Source organism: Octodon degus, unplaced genomic scaffold (genome assembly GCF_000260255.1).
Source record: "Octodon degus isolate 3935 unplaced genomic scaffold, OctDeg1.0 scaffold00005, whole genome shotgun sequence".
In the NCBI taxonomy this organism is placed as follows: Eukaryota; Metazoa; Chordata; class Mammalia; order Rodentia; family Octodontidae; genus Octodon; species Octodon degus.
The window spans coordinates 9873186-9895784 of NW_004524581.1; the positions used below are offsets into that span (position 1 = coordinate 9873186).

Sequence of the window (22599 nt, forward strand, 5' to 3'; positions counted from 1 at the left end):
TAGAACAAGCTTAGCAAAGCACAGGGACCACGGTTCAATCCCCCAGCACCACATGCCAGCCCGCCCCGCCCCCGGTGGGCTAAGCTGGCCACACAGACACACACACACACTAAATAAATAAATAAATAAATAAATAAATAAATAAATTGCCCAAACTGGGTGCAAACTCATAACCCTCTTGCCTCAGTCTCCCAGAGTACTGGGATTATATACACGCGCCACTATGCACAGCTTAAACTTTAAAGAAGTCAGTCACAACAGGAGAAAGAGTGTCTGATTTAATTTACATAAATATCCAGAACAGATAAACCTAGAGACAGAAAGAACAGTGGTGCTAGGGTCTGGGGGAGATGCGGCATGACCACCATGGTAGGGGGTCATGGAAGTGTTTTTTAATCAGATGGTGGTGATGGTACACAATCTTGTGAATATACTAAAACCCTCTGAATTGTACACTTTAAATGTGAGTTCTTCCAGTGAGTAGAACCTTAAAAACTGAGGACAGAATGATCCAATTGACAGGATTGTTCCAAGCAGGAGCTGAAAGGTCTGTGAGGTACCTGGCACAGAGCCTGGCAGGGACTGTGCTCAGCAAACAGGAGGCATGCAATGGGGTGCATATGCACACAACGCCGTTCAGCTGATACACTGAATACGTGCTGTTTTTCCAGAGAATGCATCACACAGATGTGTTTCAGCCCCACTGTCCCCAGAGGAAGAGGACACATGACAGTGCACTTATAACAACTTCATGTCAAGGGGACGACGACTGTGTGCACTAACATGAGATCTAGTTTTGGGTTTGTTTTGTTTGGTTTGGTTTGGTTTTTTTGTTTTGTTTTGTTTTTTGCATTACTAGGAATTGAACCCAGGGCCTTTGCACTGAACTGCATCCCTATCCCTTTATTTTTTATTTTTGAGCTAGTACTAAAAAGTCACTGAGTTGTCCATGTTGGGCTTGAACTTGTCCTAAGATTTTTTTTTTTTAGACTATCTACATATCCATCTAAATTTTCTGTATTTCTTTTTTTTTCCTTTTTCTTTTTTTTTTTCTTTTTTTAATTTTATTTATTTGTGTGTGTGTGTGTGTGTGTGTGTGTGTCCAGCTCAGCTCACCAGGGGGCGGGCTGGCTGGCATGTGGTGCTGAGGGATTGAACCGTGGTCCCTGGGCTTTGCTAAGCTTGTTCTAAGTAGGTGCTTTAGACCACTGAGCCATCTCACCAGCCCCTCTTTTTTTTCTTTTTGTAGTATATTAAGATTATTTAATATACAACTTTTCATATGTCATTTTGGAAGTACTTCATTATAAAGACAATTCTTCTGTCTGATAACAAACAGCAGCCACAGTCATCATTCTAGACCTCCACGTTGCATAAACTCCACTTCCTCCTGAGATATCAGTTTCCTCTGTACTTCTGAGGTAGCATTTTTATTATTTCTGCTGTGTCTGGTGGACCCAGATGCATCAGCAAGTCCAGTGATTTACTGCCTTTAGAATGCTGTGAAATTACAGAAAGTGAAATGGGATCCCTGCAGATTTCAAAGCCTCTGATACACTAGGCTTAGGATTGTCTCTTCTGTTGGGGAACCTTATTCCTGGTGTGTGTGGCTTGACTGTCTGGACAACCCAACTGGCAGATGCCATCTTCCTGCCCGTCATGACCCCTTGTCCTAGGATTAAAGGGATGTGCTGGGCTGGGGCAATAGCTCAGTAGAATAAGCCCTTGCCTAGCAAGCACGATGGCCTGAGTTCAATCCCCAGTTCCACAAAAAATAAAATAAAATAAAAGGATGTGCCACTATACCCAGCTGGGACCTGGATCTTTATTTAAACAAATAAACCAACCTCCCTGCCTCTTCCTGACAAGCCAATCAACCACATTCAGAAAAAAACAAGCCACTGGTTAGGTAAAAACAAAAGTAAACTGCACACAGAGACTACAATCAAATGCTGCCCAGCCAATTTGACAGTCCTTTTAATTTAATCGATGACTCATCGCACATATGAAAGGGAATCAAAACAGCAGCCACACTGGCAGTTCAGCCATCACAGCTCTGCGGAGACCTCAGCTGGTCTGAACTGAAGCCTCAAGGCCAAGTCAGGCCTGGGAGTGGCCTGGGCAGTCCCTGGGGTCTTCTAAAAGCAAAAGCAGATAATACTGATTGCACGGTCACCCTGCTTGTTCCTGACAACCACCTCCCAAAGAAAGGGATTATTAAATTCAGTCTGCAGATAGGAAGTTAAGGCATAGATTGATTAAAACATTAAGGCTGTAGAGTAAGGAAAGGGTGGGGCTTGACTCCCTCTTGCAGGCCCTGCCCTATAGAGTGGGAACCAGGATTCTGATCTGCAGTTGCCCTTCACTCAACAAGTGACCTTGGCCAGGTCATTCCTGGGCCCTCAAGCACCTTCTTTTTTTTTTGACAGAACAGGGGATTGAACTCACATTTGCCAGGCAATCAAGCACCTTCTGTAGGATTTTTTTCTTTTTTGGGGGGCTGGTTCAGGCTGCCTTGAGGGCGGGTTTGGTAAGGCATGGGGAGCTGGTGATCATCAAGTACCTTCTCTATAAAATGCTCAGTGTCCTCAGTGAAGACAGATGCGCCCACCCTGGAGTTCCCAGTTACATTTCTGTTAGCTGTGTCACAGCTCATGTCCCGTTGAATTGTTTTTACTCCCTAAATAAACATAAGAGTTATTAATATGTCTGTCTTGCTATTCCTGCTGGGATGGAGAGCTCCATGAAGGCAGGGTTGGTCACTGAGATGGCTGGGCAGCACGTTAAAGACAGCATCAGTGGGCCGGGCCTACAGGTGCACACCTGCAATCCCACCTTCTCAAGAGGCTGAGGGCCAGGGATATAGCTCAGTGGCATAAATTCCTGCCTGGCAAGTGCAAGGTCCTGAGTTCAATCCAAGGGCCGGCCAGATAGCTCAGTAGACTAAAGCGCCTGCTTAGGTAGCTGAAAGGACCAGGATTCGATCCCCAGAACGCCATGCCAGTCCCACCCCCGGGGTGCACTAAGACGGCGACTAAGGCTGGGCGTGGTGGTGCATGCCTGTAATCCCAGAGCTTGAAAGGCTGAAATAGAATCACTAGAGTCCTATCTGTGTACTGAGACCCTGTACTAAATTTATTTTTTTTTAATTTTTTTAAATTTATTTATTTATTTTAGTGTGTGTGTGTGTGTGTGTGTGTGTGTGTGTGGCCAGCTCAGCCCACCAGGGGGTGGGCTGGCTGGCATGTGGTGCTGGGGATTGAACCGCGGTCGCTGTCCTTTTGCTTAGCTTAGCTTGTTCTATGTAGGTGCTTTAGACCACTGAGCCATCTCACCAGCCCCAGCCATCTCACCAGCCCCCCCTGTACTAAATTTAAAAAAAAAAAAAATGAGGCTGAAACAGGAGGGCAATTGAGGAAGACCCTATGCCAAAACAAGATTTAAAAGGGCTAGAAGATGGGCTCAAAGGTAAAGTACTTGCCAGGCATGTGTGAGGCCATGGGTTCAATCCCCAGGACCAGAGGAATAAAAAGAGAAAACCAGAAGAAACCAACAGGCTCATGTTCAAATTCTAGCACAAGACAGACTCTCTGCGATGACCCACACAAACCCTTGGGGCTCATAAAGCCTCCATTTCTTCCTTTCTTCCAGTACCGGGGATTGAACCCTGGGCCTCTGGATTGGGGTTGGGGGAGGCTCCAGAGGCCAGTGCAGGGGGAGTGGTGCTGCTGGAGGACGTGCAGAGCTGAGAGGAGAATAAAAGGCACCGAGCACACATGATCTGAGGGAAGGATGATTCAGGCTGAAAGAACAGCAAGAGCAAGACCTAATGGGATGCCTGCTCGTAACCAGCTCGGTCTTTCTCCTTCCCATCCCATCCTCTGCAGTGCAGGAGGCAGATGGGCCCAGCACACACTGAATAAATGTTTGCAAAAAAGAATTCGATAGAATAAGAAATCATGGGAATAAACTAGAGCATGACAAAAATATGCATCTTAGCAAAACACAGCCAACCAAGATGAGGCAGATGCCAATTAAACGGATTTAAATTCCCCCTCATCTCTGAGCATAATAACCTTTTTTGGCACCTGTCCTCAAAAGCAATTGCAATTTCCTAGCCCCTAATGCAAAAGAGGGACTGCTCTTGCATAGGTGTCACCACTCTGCAGCTCAGTCTGCTGGGGCCAATTCCAGAACAACTGACTTTGCCAGGGCCCTCTGCCGTGTATCTCAGTTGCCATGTACCTCAGTCCCGGGACGCCTCATCAGCCAGAGCTGTGTTTACACTGGTGGAAGTATTGGGTTTCAATAAACTCCTCAGCCTTGTTAAATCACCTCCCCAAGGCTAACGCTTTTATACACATGAGCAATGCAAGCTTTGGATGCCGCAAAGTTATCTACTTAGTTTTCTCTCTGGATCTGGGATCGAGTATTTTTATCTTACCAACACACACTTTTTACAGCTGTATAATTATCCATGTAGTTTCAAGCAATATCTTTTCCCTCCAAAAATGTCACTCTGAGCAGTGACACCAGGGTCAGGTAGGAGCTCCACGTCTACGTACCAGGGCAGGGGCTTTTCTGCCAAAATCTCCAATCCTAGCCAGCGTGACATCCATCCCATCTCCTGCTGTGAGCTTTTTCACACATGACCCTCAGGGGCCCGGGACTCATGCCTCTGCCCAGCCCAAACTGCCCAGATTTCCTTATTTTTGTTAAGACATGACCAGGTTCCCAGCCACCCTCTTCCCCGCCCCTGAATCCCCACCTACTGACTCATTCCAACCTCTGAGGTGCTGCAGCCAGCATCCATCCTCCTAAATGTGGGCTCACTCATCCCTCTCCTGCTCAGAAGCCACGCAGGCTCCCTCACACCAGCTGGAGGACAGCGGAGGCAGCTCATGCTTGCACTTCCTTTTTTTTAAGGAGGGGTACCAGGTTTTGAACTCAGGATCTACTGAGCTATCACTCTGGCCCCTCGCGCTTCCTTAACTCAAAGGCTGCATGTGACTGGTGCCTGAAGATTTGCGTTTCCATGTCACGTGTCTGTTATCTACAAACTAGCAGCTTCACCTGGCTTCCAACCATCAAAGCCAGGGGTGAGCTGGCCTGTTTCTCCCAGGGCACAGGTTCAGGTCCCCTCCTCATCCCTTCTTGGTAGGTGTGGCCTTGCGATGTTGCTAACCCCTTGGTGCTTCACTTTCTTCATCTGTAGAGTAGCTGAGAAAGCTCAGTGATGATGAGAACACAGGCTGCCATGAGGATGGAATGAAATGTGTCAGCCATCGGGACAGCCTGGTCCACTGCAAAAGCTCTAGGCTGGAGCTCCATATTTTACAGACAGGAACTTGGCCCAGTAACTGGGAGGGAGTTAGCAAGAGATCCTGAACCTTAGTTTCCTTCTGGGCTAGAAACAGTGCTCGTACTTTCTCTCTAGCTCACCAAACTCCACCTGGGCCAGACCCCTGCCCTGCACAGCAGGCTACACCAGCAGGCACCAGCCCAGTACGGGCCGGATGTGGCTCCTAGAGCAACGGTCCTGCATTTGTCACTGTCTAGAGACAAATCTAGAGCTCGCCGTGGGCGCTGGATGGGGGGAAGGGGCAATACTGGTGCTGTGAACCGAACATCTGTGTTCTCCCAAATTCATACACTGAAACCCATTCCCAAAGGGAGTGGCATGGGGTGGACCTTCGGGGAGGTGATCAGGTCATGAGGTGGAACCCTTGTACAGGGGATTAGTGCCCTTACAAAAGAGACACCAAAGAGATCTTTCTACCACAGGAGGACGCAGCAACGCTCTGCTACAGCAACCTGAAAGGACTCAGACAATCAGGGTCTGGAGGTAGGGGCTGCTAAAACCCTACAATGTACAGGGCATTCCCAGCACAAAAAAAACAATCTAGACCCAAAGCTAACAGAGCCATGACTGAGAGATGCCCTCCCACGAATATGACGCCTTCCTTTCAGAGAAGTCTTGAGTGTCAAGGGAGACACACTATCTGCAAAAACTGCAGGCGGGAAGAGGTAGAAGGCGCATCTTGGCCTCCAAGGACCTCCAAAAGAAAGGCCATATTCTAGGCAGGAAGCTTCTAGTTATTCCTCACATTCTACCATGTGAAACATAGTTGGGAGAAGGCAGTCTCCTTGCAAGGAAACTTGGGTCCCACCAAGAGAACAGGGGCAGGGTAGGGGGGTTACTAGGGGTTGTCTCTGTGCCCCACACTGCCTGGTCGATCACAGCCCACTACTCCAGGAAAGACAGCCTCTCTCCCCACACCCGCAGAGCTGGGCTATGTGCAGATGACCCTGAGGACTGCCCAGGCCCAGAGACACACAGCAAAGACCTCTCCACGGACAACAGACCAAGACCTCCACCCCATCAGGACAGAACAGCTGTTTCTGCTATGTCCCTTCCTCACTGAGACTCATGTGTGTGCGCGTGTGTAGGAGAGAATGAACGAGAGGGGAGGGGTCTCTCCCTCTGCAGGCACTGAGTTCCAAGCAGGGCACACAAACACAGCAGTTTGTTGAAAAAGGAGGGAGTGGCAATTTCTAAACAGAAATAGGAGGTTCTGATTCAGAGCTCACTGCTTCCTGAAATCTACACCTCCTGAGTACCCCTGTTCAAAACAGCAGTTGCCACACACCTGTAATCCCAGCATGGGAGAATGAAGCAGGAGGACTGTTAGATCTCAGCCTGTCACTGACACCCTGCCTTCCTGGTCAGGGCTAAGGTTCCTATGACGAGCTGGGCCAGTGATAGGGCGCCATCTGCAGGTGAACTGCGGGGAGGGGGCATCTCCTCTTTCATGGCTCTAGGTCTCCCAACCTCATCACTGTTCCATCTCTCACCTCACCTCACTTCCCTCCCTCCCTCTTTCCTTCCTCCCTTCCTCCTCCTCCTCTTCCTCCTCCTCCTCCTCCTCTTCCTCCTCCTCCTCCTTTTCCTCCTTCTCCTCTCCCTCTCTTTCTGTCTCTCATACACACACACACACACACACACACACACATTCAGTGGAGGTAGGGGCTCAGATAACTCTGCTAAGAAGAAATGTCTGTGACCCTGGGTTCAGCAAAGATTGCTTATATATTTATAAAACAAAAAATGACAAACTGGGCTTCATCAAAATTAAAAATGTCTGTCCTCAAAAGACAGTCCCTGGAGGATGAAAGATGAGGCCGAGACTGGAAACAGTCCTAGCAAAACACTTATCTAACAACAAACTCACCTCCAGGATCTATAAGGAAGCGCTAAGGCCACCGAGAGGGCTGAGGACAAAGCTCCGTGGCTGAGCGCTTGCCTAGCAACACAGTGCTCTGGTTTCAAACCGCAGTTCAAACAAGGGGGAAAAAATGAGAAAACACATTTCTTTTTATTGAACAAATACTTGAACAGACATTTTATCAAAGACAGATGGCAAAGAAGCACATGAAAAGATGTTCAACATCACCTGTCATCACAGAACACTAAATTAAACCATAATAACACTGCACATCTAAAAGAACACATGAAATTAAGAAACATAATGAGAGCCAGGCGCAGCGGTGCCTGCCTGTAATCCTAGCTACTCAAGATACTCAGGCAAGGGTGCAAGTCTGAGGCCAGCCTGGGCAATTTGATGAGACGAGGTTTCACTATGCAGTTCAGGCTGGCTTTGCACTCACTATATGGCCAGGCTGGCTCAAACTCATGGCAATCCTCCTGCCTCAGCCTCCCGAGTGCTGGGATGACAGGTGTTCACCACTCACACTCAGCTTTCTCTTGTGTACTTTAAATTAGCTCTAGATTAGCTATAACACCTAGTACAAGGCAAATGCTATGAAAATTGCTGTTACACTGTATTGCTTAGGTCCCCAAGCCCCCAGTAGGAACGCAGCCACACAGGAGCGAAAAGGAGCAAAGCCTCATCTGTATGTACAGCTACTGCCAACCATCACATTAGAAGAGAGCTTTGGACTGCACAGAGAACATAATAAATCAGCTGCTTGCATACTCACATCAAAACCCCATCAGTGAGTGGCAAGTGATAATGAAGCTGCACCTCGTAACGGCCTTCTAGTGCTAAGTGAGCTGACATGCCTGATTTGCACTGCTGCATCTGGTGGCGGCATTAAGCCAGAATCCCATCTGTACTTCAGTAGGCATGTGACCACCCATTATGTTACTCACCACTTCGCCCACACCTCTTTCCCACACCACATTTGTCTCAGTCACAGTTTAGGAGCCTCTAAACTAACCTTAGGAAAATTAGTACAAAACAGGGCTGGCGAGATAGCTCAGCAAGCTAAGTGCCTGCTTAGGCAAGTGCAGGGACCAGGGTTGCATCCCCAGCACTACATGCTATGCCCACCCCACCCCTGGGCACACTGAGCTGTGCACTAAGAGCAGGCATGGTGGTGCACACCTGTAAGCCCAGCACTGAGGAGACTGAAACAGGTGGATCCCTACGAATCCAAGCTGCGTAGTAAGACCCTGCATCAAATACATAAATAAATAAATAAGCATCACTGGTGAGGTACTCTGAAAAGTGGGTGAAACAACAGAAGACTCTTAAGATCGTCAACAAAAGAAACCTACATTTAAAAGAAAATATTGGGTCAGCCAGATAGTTCAATGGTCTAAAGCGCCTGCTTAGGTAAGCTTAGGCAGGCGCAGGGGACTGTGGTTCAATCCCTGGCATCACATGCCATGCCAGCCCCACCCTCAGAGCAGGCTGAGCCAGCCAAAAAAAGAAAGAAAAGACCGACTGTTCTATTTAAATTATAGGGTCACTGCAACAGGTGATTCCAGGGCTGGGGAGATGGCTCAGTGGAATAAGCACTTCCCTGGCAAGTGCAAGGGCCTGAGTTCAATCCCCGGTTCCACAAAAAAAAAAAAAAAAAAAAAAAAAAAAAAAAAAAAAAAAAAAAAAACAGGTGATTCCCATTCTCCAAGCCCTGTGTATAGTGTGACAACTGATTATCCAGCAGAGCCTTCATGCCTTCAAAATGTGGACACCAAGCTCCCTGTACTAAAAGACAAGACTGGAGTCTTTCACAATTTTTTTTCCCCTGGAACTGGGGATTGAACTCAGGCCCTTGTGCTTGCCAGGCAAGCGCTTATTCCACTGAGCCATCTCCCTGGCCCCTAAGACTGGAGTTTTTCAAAAGAAATAAACCTGGGGTCAGGGTGCTACAGTAGAATAAGGGTCCTGTATTCAATTCCCTGTACCACAAAAAAAAAAAAAAAGAAAGAAAGAAAAGAAAAAGAAAAAGAAAGAAAGAACGAATGAAAGAAATCCGAGGAACAGATGCAACAATGAAGGCCACCACTCCATCAGCGCATCAGCACCGAGAGCATCACTCTCCAGGTCTGACCACGTTGCTAAAGCTCAGAAGCCTACTGTCTGCTGTGAAGAATATTTGTTGTACACTTTTAGGGAGCTGCAGTTCACAAGATGGCCCCTGTTCTTCTGATGGCCAGCGCCCTAACTAGGTAACCTGACGGCATGGCAGAGGATCCTGTGACACAACTGTCGGAGAGGGTTAGTGCTTGTCACAGTGGTACACAATCCAAGGTGATGCATCCACTGAAGTCAACAAGGCCACGTCGCCTGTCTTGAGTGATGCACTTTTCAGGAGGAGGCACGCGAAGATATGGCATGTGCATTTTTGCGGCCGACCAGACTGCAGAACTATTCAAGTCTTCGACTATATGTCATAAAAACTGAGTTGGTCAGTTCTGCACAGACAGAACAGGGCACTCTGGCTTCACTCTGTGAGTTAAAGAGGTCACTCATGAATGTGAGGCTACATACTGTCATCCATGGGAAAATGCCAACTAGCCAAAAAACTGCACCTGAACTTAACAACATTTCGTATGATTATTTAAATTATCAACTACATTAAAGCACGCCCTTAACTCATGTCTGTGCATGCAGCTCTGTGAGGAGACAGACACATGACACACATCTTCTCTTCCACACAAAAGACGGCTTTTCAAAGATAAATCACTGGGAAGAGTTTTTGAGTTACAGGAACCACCTCAGACGTTTCTTTTGGAAAAACAATTCCTACTGGCAACGTATCTTAATGACTTCAGGATGGGCCGCCAGACTTGACTCATTCATGCAACATATTCAACCTGCTCCACAAATCCCACCTGGCACCTCAGGGGACAGTGATAACTGTGTTCAAGCCAACAGATAAAGGGGCTGCATTAAAAGCAAAACTGGAAGGCTGGGCACCACAAGTGAACGCTGGGACTTCTCACACGTTGCCAATATTAGCAGAATTTTGAAAGAGCTCAGCCAGGGCCTTCTTTCTCCCTGCTGGCTCATGATCATCTCGGCTTGCCAAGGAGTCTGAGCACTACTTTCTAACCACAAAGGATCCTGAAACTGGGAAGAACTGCTTCTAAACCCCATTTCTGAATATGTCAGTTGAAACAACTTTGTCTATGTTAGAGGAAGAGCAACGGCTTGGAATCACAGGTGACATTCTAGATTAAAGTCAGGAAGAACATCCGGAGATTGCCCCAAAAGCACTGAAAAGCCTGCCCCATGACCAACCCTCCACCTTTGTGAAGCAGGGTTTTGTGCAGTGACAGCAACCAAAGTGAGATGACAGAGTATACTAGACATGTGTCAGTGTCTCCCAACACCCCCAGATGGGGCCATCTTACTTACAGTTTTTTCTGAATATTTTTTATCCTTGGTTGGCTAAAATTCAAAGATGTTTTCTATTCACTTCTCAACTCTTGGAGCTTCTGGACCTTTAGAGAGAAGTAATCCTTTAAACCCCAAGTAAAAACAGGCCTGTGATTGCTGGGCATGGTGTCACATGCCTGTATTCTCAGTACTCAGGAGGCTGAGGCAGGAGAATTGTGGTGAACTGGAGGCTAGCCTGGGGCTGCACAGTGAATTCAAGACCACTACACAGTGAGACACTGACTCAAAAAAAAAAAAAAAAGAAAGAAAGAAAGAAAGAATAAAATACCAGGCCTGTTTTATTGCCTATCCTTGGTTAGTTGAATCAGCATCCTTGAATTCACCTCATATCCCACACTGGGTGCAACAGAGCACGTGAGGAAGCCCCAGATGAACACATCCCCGAACAGCCAGGTTACCAACAAGTCACTTGTACACTCTGCCCAGCTCCAGCTACTGTACAACAGAGGAAAACTCCCACTTACACAACAGAAGAGACGGGCTAAATACCCTCATAGGCATGAGGTGGCATACACCTGTAATACCAGTTACTCAGGAGGCAGACGTAGGAGGATTGCAAGTTTGAAGCTAGCCTGGGCAACTTAGTGAGCCTTCTCTCAAAATAAAAATAGAAGATGTGAAATAAAAATAAAACAAAGATGACCTAGAAGAATAAAGTTACTCAGATTTTATACAGTAAGAATAGGTAAATACAAAGGGCTGGGGGTGTGGCTCAGCGGTAGAGCACCTGGGTTCCATCTCCAGCTCCAAGCATAAACACACTGAGTGTTAGTTTCTCCAACTTTTGTGTAACGTCACCTATGTCATAAGGTTGTGATGATAATTAAATGAGTCAAAACTGGCAAGGCATTTGGATTCATACCTGGCATTTAATAATAGTGAGTCAGGGGCCAAAAGCCAAGAAGAATTAAAAGTCAGGGTGGTAGATGGCTGCTAATGCTCTGCTAGCCTCAGCTCGTAGGACAGTCCAGGCCACCCAAGGGCCCAGAGGGAGAGCAAGGTGATGGTGCACATGTAAGGCCAGCAGCCTAGGAGACGGAAGCAGGAGGACTTAAATTCAAGCCCAGCCCAGACAACTTAGATCTTACCTCAAAACAAAAAGTAACAAAGAGTTGTGATGTAGCTTAGTACAAAGGTTCTGGGTTCAATCCTCAGTCCTGGGTGGGTAAGGTAGGGGTGTATAAGAACATAACTAGGCTTGCTCGAGGTGGGAAGCTACAGCCAGGACTACAGAGGAAGCTGGGATTTTGGACTACTTTCTGCAACAAGAAAATTTTACTTTTTCATGGTTAGAAAGCTGTGTTTTGTCTTTGGCTAACCAAATTTAAAACAAAAATCTCCCCCACAGCTTCTGAAATCACAGATCTGTTCTTACTTGGGGCTTCAGTCGTCCCTTCTTTGATGGCGCAGGAAACTTGAGGGCTGAGAAATGAACAGAAGCATCTTTCTAGGGTTGGTCACAAGAAGCAAGCGTGACCCCCTCAGATGATACAGCCCCTCAGGCCTAGACACAGATGAGGGTGCCGGACAGAAACACAGGGCCACCTAGACACAGGTGAGGGTCCACAATCACACGAGGTTCACCCAGAGAACCTGCTGCGAGCAGGAGTCATCGGGCAGCAGACACGCATAGAAAATGTCCCACCTCAGAAAAAGCAACTAGGACCAAGAATGAGTGTGGCCAAGTAATTAGAGACATAAAAGGCAGTGTTGAAAAGATAAGAAAGAACAGAAGCACAGGGACAAGGATTGGATCCCCAGTACAACCCTCCATTGCCCCCATGCCACGCCAACCCTACCCTGGGGCACACTGAGCCTGCAACTGTGACAGAGTCCAAGTGTGGGGGCACATGCCTGTAATCCCAGCACTGGGGAGGCTGAAAACAGGTGAATCGCTACAAGTCTGAGCTGCATAGTGAGACCGTGTACCAAATAAATTAAAAAAAAAAAAAAAAAAAAAAAAAAAAAAAGTTTTTCTGAGGACTGCCACCTGTAGTCTAAGTTGTCTCTTGTGTAAAGTTCTGCAGGCTACCCAGCACTATGCTCCTGAGACCTGTGCCTCTCCCTGAAGAATAAAAGAGATCATATGATGGCAGGTGTGTCCAAACCCAAGGACTTGGAGATTTTGGATGATGTGGAGATGCCCTTTAGTGAGAACAAATGGGCCAGCCTTACGTCTGTGGGGAATGCCCTGTACGCAGAAGTGATGGCAGAGAACTACAAGACTGTGGCTTCCCTGGCTGCAGCGTCCATAGACAGACCTGATGCAAACCTGGCACTGGAGGGAGAGAGGGACACCCTCATCCAGAGGGGCTGGGAGGTCGGTCTTGCTGAGTGCAACACAAAACTAAGAAGATATACTTGCCTAACTTACAGACATTTCATCCAATAGGATGCAAAGATTTCTGGAAATCCTTAGTGTTGAGCAGACAAGTGTAAAGTTAACTGTTGGCCTTTTCTAGTTTTCTATGTAAAAAGTTAAGAGCCGCCTTAAACTATGGCAACTGCACTCTTTTTTTTCTGCAAATGCCTGGATTTCCACAGATTCTGTGTTCATTAAAGTTACTTGTTCCTGTTGTGCAAAAAAAAAAAAAAGAATAAAAAAGAGGCAAACACTGCCTGGCAAGCACAAGATCCTGGTTTGAATTCTGGCCACCAAAAAAATACATATAAGAGAGAAAGAGAAAGAGAGAAAGACAGACAGACAGACAGAGAGAGACAGAGACAGAGACACACAGACAGACACAGAGACAAAGAGAGACACAGATTCTTTTTTTTTTTTTTACTAAGAGGCAAAAGATCTACTGAATCTGAAGAGTATCTAGAGTATAGTAATCAGATGTATCTACCTATGCATTTGTTTATTCAAGACAGGGTCTCACTGTGTTGCCCAGTCTGGTCTCCAACCCCAACTCCAACTCCTGCCTCAGCCTCCCAAGCAGCACCAGTCTGCACCACTAAACCTAGTATATATCAGACTTTTAAAAGAACCAAATAGAATTTTGAAAAGTAAAAATACAGTACTAAAAATTAACAATTCAGGGCTGGTGAGATGGCTCAGTGGTCTAAAGTACCTACTTAGAACAAGCTTAGCAAAGCACAGGGACCGCCGGTTCAATCCCCCAGCACCACATGCCAGCCAGCCCCAGCCCCCTGGTGGGCTGAGCTGGCCACACACACACACACACACACACAAATTAATTAATTAATTAATTAATTTAAAAATAATAATAAACTTATAAAAAAATTAACAATTCAAAAAATAAATAAAAATTAACAATTCAAGGGATGCCTCAACTTATTAGACCCAAAGATGCAAACAGTGAAATGAAAGGTAGATCTGAGGAAATCTCTTCACATGTGGCAGAGAGGAAACACCAGAGGCCAGAAGCACAGAATGAGAGGGCCTGTGAGAGATTCCAGAAAAATGAGTCTTTAGGGATAGGCAAGAGTAACATACCAAGAGTCAATGTCTAGGAAATTCCTAGAAATAAACACACAAGGGTCCAAAGAGCCAGGAAGTACAAAGAATCTAGGAAAGAATGAAAGGTACCAAATGTGCCAGCCTGATGCTGCAGCCCCACGTGGGCTGGGCCCCTGCTGCCTGGCCAGCGCGCCCCTGTGGCAGCCATGTTTCTGTGCACCCAGGCCTTCCCACACTGAGGTCCTCTGCAGTGCTGACCGCTTAGCACACAGCAGATCCCAGAGCTTCTGCCCTGAAGCAGTACAGGGACAGAGTCATGCGGCCCCAAGACTTTGGCTGGAGGAAGGGGAGGTTAGGCTAAGGCCCGAGAAACTGGAGAAGCCCAGATAGGCATAAAGCCTCAAAGAGGAAGAGCCCACCTGGGAAGCCAAGGGGCAGCAGTGAGGAGCGCCTGACTCAGGGGACGGGAAGAGCAGCACAGTGCTCTCCGGAAGCGTCTAGGAGACAACGTTGGAGGAGGTAAGGGGCTGAGAGAAGAGCTGCTTCTGCCTGAGCTAGGGGACTTCCCAGAAGGCCAGAGGGAAGGAGCCATCTCTGAGGGGACAGATCCCAGAGTAGAGCTCTGGTCACAGATACAGAAGGCACGATTCCCACTCTGGCTGTGACCAGGAAGCTCTGCTGTCCAGCTCCACCTGGGAAGCTGGAGGAGCGGGCCGGGTTTGCCAAGGCCACCACCTACCTGTCTTTTAATTCCTCTTGGCTTTCAGCCCTGCCTTGCTGTTACTAAATGCCAGGCATTATCCCTGCAGGTCAGGCACCCTAGTCATTACCATTACTTCTAACCATCCTGATGAAGCAAGATGCAATTCCTGTCCTCATCCATTGGTGAAGAAACAGAGGGTCAGGCAGGTTAAGCAGTCTGCTTAGGTACTACGCTAGGAAGTGGCGGAGTAGAGATTCACACCAAGGCCACTACGATCCTGGTTGCCTGTCAACCACAGTATCAGTATAGCAGAGAGTGCTGAACATTGAGGCAAACACAGCCATATTCAAGACCAGTGCAGGAATCCAGAATCTTCTACTGAGGGCTATAGCCAACAGCTCAACAGCCTAAGGACTGCCAAGACGTCCCTTCAAAGCCAGCAACAACCTTCAAGCCCATTTGCTGGCAGAAGAGACACCTCTCTCACCTTGGCTAAGTAGAGCAAAGAGCTCTGCATGCTAACACAGTACCTGATGCTGCCCAGGGCTCTGGAGTGGGGCAGGGCAGAAGGGGCAACACAGGGTCCTTGTCCTCTGGGGACACTGAGTGGGTGCTACGGAGAAGGAAGGGAGTAAGAGACGAATGGGCCAGGGCTGAGGGCTTCCTGGAGGAGGCAGTGACCAAGCCCATCCTGAAGCCAAGTGTCCCTCAGCTTCCTGGCCCAACTCAGGAGTCGGAAAGCTGGCTGCACCTGGAAGCTGGCTGTGCACAGAAGCACTCTGCCTCCCTAGCCTCAGGGCCCCTGCTCCAGGAAATGCTCCCCTGCGGACACACACACCCCTACCTGCCTGTGGCATTCCTCTCTGCCTGCTGTGGGCCACCTGTCCATCGCACCACTATCCCCGAGGGAGACTGCTCCTGTCCTCTGTGTGCCCTCACCATGTCTGTGGCCCCCAGTTGGTACCTGCACTCCAGGAATGAGATACACACACATGCATCATCCATGCATGCTGGTGCACACAGAAAGCTGCACTGTCTCCCTGCCGCACTTCGTCATAAACAGCTGCTGAGCTCATCAAGCAAGACGCTTTACTTAAATGCTTAGAGTCTCAGCATAACCACTGAGCTAAGATGTTACGACTGATTCAAAAGACACATATGACATTCAGGTGATACAGTGCAATGTAAAGGGGCTTCTTAGTCATGGTCACCCTTCCATCCCCTCATCCACAGACCAAGGCCAACCACACCTGGCAGACACCACTCATCATGGGGAAACTGGAATGATTCAACAAGAGGTACCGACACAGCCAGGGCCCACCTGGCACTGCAGCTGCTCCAAGGGCACACACACTGTCACCCCTGTTCAAAGGCGGGCAGGCAGGCTCCATCACTTGGTGTTTCCCATAACTCTTTGGCCATGAGCTAGAGCAAAAAGTAATCCTTACACTGGAGTCCAGAATACAAACAGCATACACAGTAGCCACCGCTGCAATGAAAATCCCATGCAGCACTCGTCCTCACGACAAGGATGTGCAGTGATGTCTCTTTCACCTCTTTTTAAGTCACACCATACTAGGCCACAAACCACCACAGGCTGGCTGTAAAAGGCCTGCCTGCACTCACCCAGTGTGTCGGAGCCACTCTCCACTGTCTCGTTGACCTTCCTCGCGACTCTGGCCACAGCCTCACCCATCTTCTTCAGCATGCAGACTCAGGTGTCCTTCTGCCAGCTCCCCGGCTGGTCTGCTGTTCACAAAGGGGCCTGTGCCTGGCGAAAACACAGGGCCATCAAACACCCACCTGCCAGCCAGAGTCCACCCCCAGCACCCTCATCTCCAGACACCCAGGCTGCCAGGAAGCCCACAGGCAGGGGCCCAGCCATTCACCTCCTTCTGGGAGACCCAGAGCCCAGGCCACATCCAGCTTGGCCTTGGTAGGACTGATCTGCCTGTCACTGGGTAAGGACAGCTGGGCAGCTGCTTTTCTAGGATCAACGTGTATGACCTCACCAGACACAGGGCCCCTAGCTTGAACCAGTGGCCAGGCAGGTGTGAGGTCTCAGGTGTGCGCTGGCCTTGACTCAGCAGGCGGGGTGTTGAGGAGGCAGTGAGACACAGTGAGCTGCAGGGAAAGGCACATCCCAAGGCCTCTGAGCAGGGGCCTATCACACACCTCCTCCAGCTCCCCCGTCCTCCCCACCTGCATCTTCCACAGCAGGAAGGAGGGGCACCCTGGCAAACTGGAGCCGGCAGCCTGGCAGGTAAGAAGTCTCTAGGAATTCCCTTCCCATGTGCCAAGAGCAAGGGACAGTTACAGCACTGGCCTGCAGACCTGGTTCTCAGCCCAATACTGGGGCTATTGAAAGGAATGGGGCGGGGTTAGAAATGAGAGAAGGAAACTGGATCACTAGGGAGAAAAGGCTTGAAGAAGAGCAAGGAAGACGAAAGTCTGAGGTGTCAGAATTACAAGTAGTAAGACATAAAGACACAGAAATGTCCCAGACTCCCTGTTCCCTGCTTATTGAAGCAGCACCCCAGGAGAAAGGAAAGAAGTGACTAAGGCCGATGCCTTCCAAATGTGCCCTGGGCCCAAGCCCTGCTCCCCAGGCAGCTCAAGTTGCTCCAGGGAATCCACTTCAAGAGCTGAGGACAGAACAAGAAAGGCAGAGAGGAGGGGCCCAGGCACAGTACTCTGGGCTGCTGCGGACACCAAGAAAGAGTGCTGAGGGCTCAGGTTCAGAGGCAGGGCAGCAGTGCACCACATCTACGTGTTGCACCAAGGAGGCTGGCCCTGCGGGTCTGAGACCACGATGCAGTGGGAGAAGACTGTATCAGGAGATGGGCCTGATGCCCAGCTCCCCACTCAGCAGCTCAGAAGCCTTGACAGAGTTTCCTAACTGCTCTGAGCCCTGTTCCATGATCTGAGCTGGAGATCTAGTGACACCTTGCTGAGTTCATGTGACCCATCAAAACACAAAGACCCGCCTAGCTCAGAGTCCAGGACACTGAACTGAGAGAACACAGCAGCATACGTGCAATCTCTGTGTGACTTGGAACAAACAACTCAGTGGACTCATCCTTAAGGAATGAGTAGAATTCCCATCTCTCCACCTTCAGAAAGTCTTCCCTGATGCCCTGGCCCGTCCCAGGCTCTCTCCTCCCTCTGAGGGTCAGAAGCACTCAGTGACTTAGCATAAGTCACCTGGGTAGTTCATGACCTTTAATGTACTCACTCACTCACACACACTCATGCACACACACCTCCCCACGGGGCTGTGAGCAGAGATACACCACACTTTGCCCAATAATGATGGTCAACAGACATCACCTGGGTTTCAACCCGAGTACAAGACAAAGGCCCCTTCTAACAAATCCAAGAAACAGTCTAAGTGGGAAAGGACCATCAATTCAAATGCCTTCAAGTGCCAAATGTACCAAGTGTGTAAGATGGGAAGGGGAGAACAGTAGGGAACAGGAGAGCCAGTGGCAAAATGAGTCAATGGCTTCTTCACACTGCCTTTAAGAGATCCCTTAAGACCCCGTCACAGCAATGTTGCTAGCATCTTGGTAACTGAGCTAACCCATGTATGACTAGAGAAATCGAGGGCCCGAGAGGGGAAGTGAATGGGTTAGACAGAAACAAAGAACACAGGTCTCCTAACTCTCCACACAGGACTCTTCCCACCACAGTGGCCCCTCCTTTCCTCACCTGTAACATTCATCATCAAAAGTCAGAAGCATTTATTGGGCATCTACTAGGTTATAAGAATGAAGGAGAAAATACATGACATAGCTTGATTGTGATCCAGATGAAGACCTTTCCGAAGAACAGCGCTGAATCCATCGTGGCCTCACAGCAAGAGGAGGGAAAAGAAATCACCAAAGTGCCCCCAGTCTGTGCTACCTTGGTGGGACAGGCGATCAGACACTATGCCTGCAATTCCACTAGCCACCACCAGGTGGGGTGGTACCTTCAGCCATTGATTAAAAGAAGAGTCCACTAAAAAAAAAAAAAAGAAAAGAAAAACACCTCACCATGTGCATTGGAATGGACACAGACCCACAAACAGGAACAGCATGTGAGTCTAAGACATCAGAAGAGTTCCCTAGGAAAAAGGACTCCGTACCTTCCAAAGGACCCTTTGGTTACAACACAGAGGTGCCCTAGATCCCCAAAAGGGGATCCAAGCCATCACCTAAAATATTACTGACAGCTACCTAAAATTACCATCCATGGATAAGAACTCATAATGTCTTCACCTAAAACGACCTCTTCCCACAAAAGAGAGAATTGTTCCACCAAGTTCAGCTGGAAGTCCCTCTAGATCAGATGACAAAAGCCTGGCCTCTTCCACACATGTAGGGGTCCAGGCTGAGGGAAAAACAAATGTGGGACATCAGGGGGCTGAAGTGGGCTTATGGGACCCCAAAAATGCATCAAAAAGATCGTCGAACTTCAGCTGGGTGTGGTGAAGGAGACTGAAGGGTAGTAAGTTCTAGGCCAACCCTGGCAACTCAGTGAAACCCTGTCTCAAAATAAAATAAAAAGGGCTGAGGGTGTCACTCAGTGAAAGAGCCCTAGCCTAGCACAAGACCTTGGGTTCAATCTCCAAGAGAAGGAAAGAAGGACGAAAAGGGGGATGGAAGTGAAGGAAAAAAGAAAAAGAAAGAAGGAAGGAAGGAAATTAAGAAAAGGTCACCCAACTAGATTCATTTCTCCTTTCACCCTCAAGCCTATTTGACAAAAAAAAAAAAAATTATTTAATTAAGGCCAAGCATGGTGGTACACTCTGTAATTCCAGCACTCAGGAGGCTGAGGCAAGAGGATTACCATGTGTTCAAGGCTAGCATAAAGGAAAGACTAAAACAAGCAAAAGGACAGCCAGCTTGAACCACATAGCAAGACCCTGTCTCAAATATATATATTTTGAGAGAGAGAGAGAGAGAGAGAGAGAGAGAGAGAAGCTAGGGGGAGGTAAAGAAAACCTTTTTCTGTTATAATTGTTTTGCAGAAAACCTGTCCAAATCAAACAAGTGACAGTCGGAGTTGTGGTCCCACCTAGGACTGAGGGTTGCCCTGGGGTAAAGGCTCCTGTGTATTAGAGTAGGTGTATGGTCTACTAATGGTAAGTCAATACCATCTGAACAGTGAGTCCTCCGGAACCTCCAGGAACCAGATCAACCACACACACCCAGGTCAATCCTGCTGGGCTCCTTGAGGTATCTGGTCAACCCCATATGCTGAGTAGTGGTGGCCAAGAGTCGAGAACATCGTAAAGGGGAGAGACAGGGGGTTGTATCTGGGCTTGGACACTCCGCTAGACGGCACCTTGGGTCCCATGTGGTAGAGGGCAGGGGCTTAGGGCAAGGAAGGAACTCCAAATCTCAGAGATCCTTCAACATGGGGTCCAGGCCCCATATTCATTGCTGCTTCCCATGTACCCCACTTCCACTATTCCCAGTGTGCACAATGACCCAGGAAATGTTTAATTCTATCATCTCCTGGGCATCTGCTAAAGCACCCCCACTGCAGAGGAAAGGGGCAGAGATGGGCTATGGGCCGGAACAAGCTTCCTACTAGGAGGCAGAATGAGCCAGACGCTGTCAGTGTGATGACACCAGGCCTACAAGGCCATGGCAGCAGGTGATGGGGGCACCTCCCTATCAGGCTGTTGTTCTTCGACAGGGGCAGTTTTGGAAAGTTATGTGCCGTGAAACAGCCTCATTCATAAAATGGAAATACCACCTTCCTCAGCTGCATGACTATCAAAAGTAGCTGATATGTCACTTCTGAGGGAAGACTGCAGATCATTATGGCTTCCCACATGAAGGGGCTACCAATAAATACATGAACAAACAAGCACAGACAGAAGTCTGGATATAACTGAAGGTCCAAAAAGTTGTTCTGCTTGGCGGGAGCTGGCAATCCTCGCTCCTGCTCAGCCAAATCAAGACCTGGATTCAAAGTTGGGTCGGGGGTTAAGCCCTGACCATGGCCCTCTGGCCCTTACCAGCAAGAACACTGCCTTATCTGCAGTCCGCAGATCTCTGCAAAGGAGCTGCTGCGACACCCAGTCCGCACCAGATGCTCCTATATTTAGTTACCGGTGTGGTCGGTCAGGAACTTTAGATCCTGGCAGCGGCTCAGTGCAGCAACCCGAGCCTCTGGGCAGTGCGTGCTGCCCCCAAGGCTGCGGCTGGCCAGGCCTCTCGACCATGCTAGGCCAGGAACGGGCAGGAAGGTGTGGGGCGGTGGGCTTCCTCCGACCCCAGCACCTCCAATTAGGCCAACAGACCCAGGGCAGGGCTGACCCACTTTCCCACCCAAGGGAAAAAGCCGGCTGGGGAATGAGCAGGTCGGCCGGCGCCGTGTTTGTTCATCCTGGGGTTGGGGAGCAGCGAAAGGGCTCCTTAAATACACTTGTCGGCGAGCGCCCCCCAGGACTATAGGCGGGCGGGCCAGCGTTCCAGGGCCTGGCCCCAGGGGTCCCCTCACCCCCACGCCTGCAGCCAGCGGCGCCTGTAGCCGGTCCCCGCGTGCCTGGCAGGCGGAGACTGAGAAGAATAAAGCCGGTAGAGGAGGTGCGCGGGGGACCGCGGGGCCGGGGACTGCCCAGAGGCCCTTTCCTGTGCGGGCGCCTGCAACTCCCCAGAGCAAAAGCAAAGCCCGCAAGTGTGGTTTCGGGACGAAATACACCAGCAGCCTCTCCCAGCGCTGGCACCGCCTCCCTCAGGGAACGGCGGCCCCGGCCCGCAGCGCTGCCCAGCTACCCGCTCCCGGGCCAGGGACCGCGTCGCGCAGCTCGGCCCGGGCCGCGGAGCCGCTGGAGTGCGGCGGCTCTGTCCCCCTGGGGGAGGGGAGGAGCGCCGCCAACACCGGGACACTCCGCTGCGCCTCTCCCCCAGCCCTGCGACGCCAGGCCGCAGACCACGTTTACTGTGTGGGCCACTTTCCGCTCCACTTACGGCGACAATGCCTCCTAGCGCCCTGCGCCGTGCACTCGCGCTCCCTCGGCCGCCGCCGGCGCCGCATGCGAGTTCCCAGACAGCGGGGCGGGGCGCGGCGGGCCGAAGGCGCGGCCTCAGCGCCGCTCGACCAATCGCCGAGCTGGAATGGGCTTCGGGGCGGGTTGGGCCCAGGAACGCACCCAATCAGCGAGCCGCTCCGCGTGCGCGCTCCCGAAAGCAGAGAGGAACCGCTTTGTGCGCCGCTTCTGAGGGGAGAGCGCTAAGGTTTCGGGGCGTTGACCTGAACCTGCAAAATGTTCCGGGGTCCCGAGGATGAGGGTTGGGTGCGGTTTTCTGGGGAAAGAGGAGCTAAATTAGTCAGGTTGGGAGTACTTTCCAAAAATGTAACGATGGAACGTGGAGCACTTTTCACATGGCACCCTGGAGCGCCCCTTCAGGTGTTTATACAAATTCTGGCCAGTCACTTAACCATCTGTAAAACAGGAATTGTAGGCCAGATGGGGTGCTGCCCCCCTGAATCCCTAGAATTTAGGTGCGAGCTATAGGGCAACCTGGGCTACAAAGTGAGTTAAAAGCCAGCTTGAGACCCTGTCTTTAAAAAAATAAAATCAGGGGGCCTGCCCAATAGCTCAGTTGTTTAAGTGCCTGCTGCAACAAAGCCCTCAAGCTCAAGCTTCTGTGTTTCGAACCCAGATAGGGCTAACCAGAAATGCCCTAAAGGCATCTTCAGGCCTCCAAAAAAATAAATAAATAAATAAATAATAAAAAATAAAAATCAAGTCAAATAAA

General features: G+C 49.4%; 1 protein-coding gene and 1 pseudogene across 2 annotated transcripts in view; both read right to left on the reverse strand.

The window, feature by feature from the left end:
• Lrrc20 (leucine rich repeat containing 20) overlaps positions 1 to 21888 on the reverse strand; it is a 77555-nt gene extending 55667 nt beyond the window's left edge. For both annotated transcript variants that reach the window (XM_004623974.2, XM_023718394.1), the window contains exons 1-2: positions 21808 to 21888; positions 16466 to 16610 (exon numbers count right to left, since the gene is read on the reverse strand). In XM_004623974.2, coding sequence (XP_004624031.1) covers positions 16466 to 16547 — 82 coding nt within the window. In that variant the 5' untranslated portion in view covers positions 16548 to 16610; positions 21808 to 21888. The remainder of the gene's footprint in view (positions 1 to 16465; positions 16611 to 21807) is intronic.
• LOC105742571 lies at positions 1352 to 1661 on the reverse strand (annotated as a pseudogene).
• Positions 21889 to 22599: the final 711 nt, after the last annotated feature.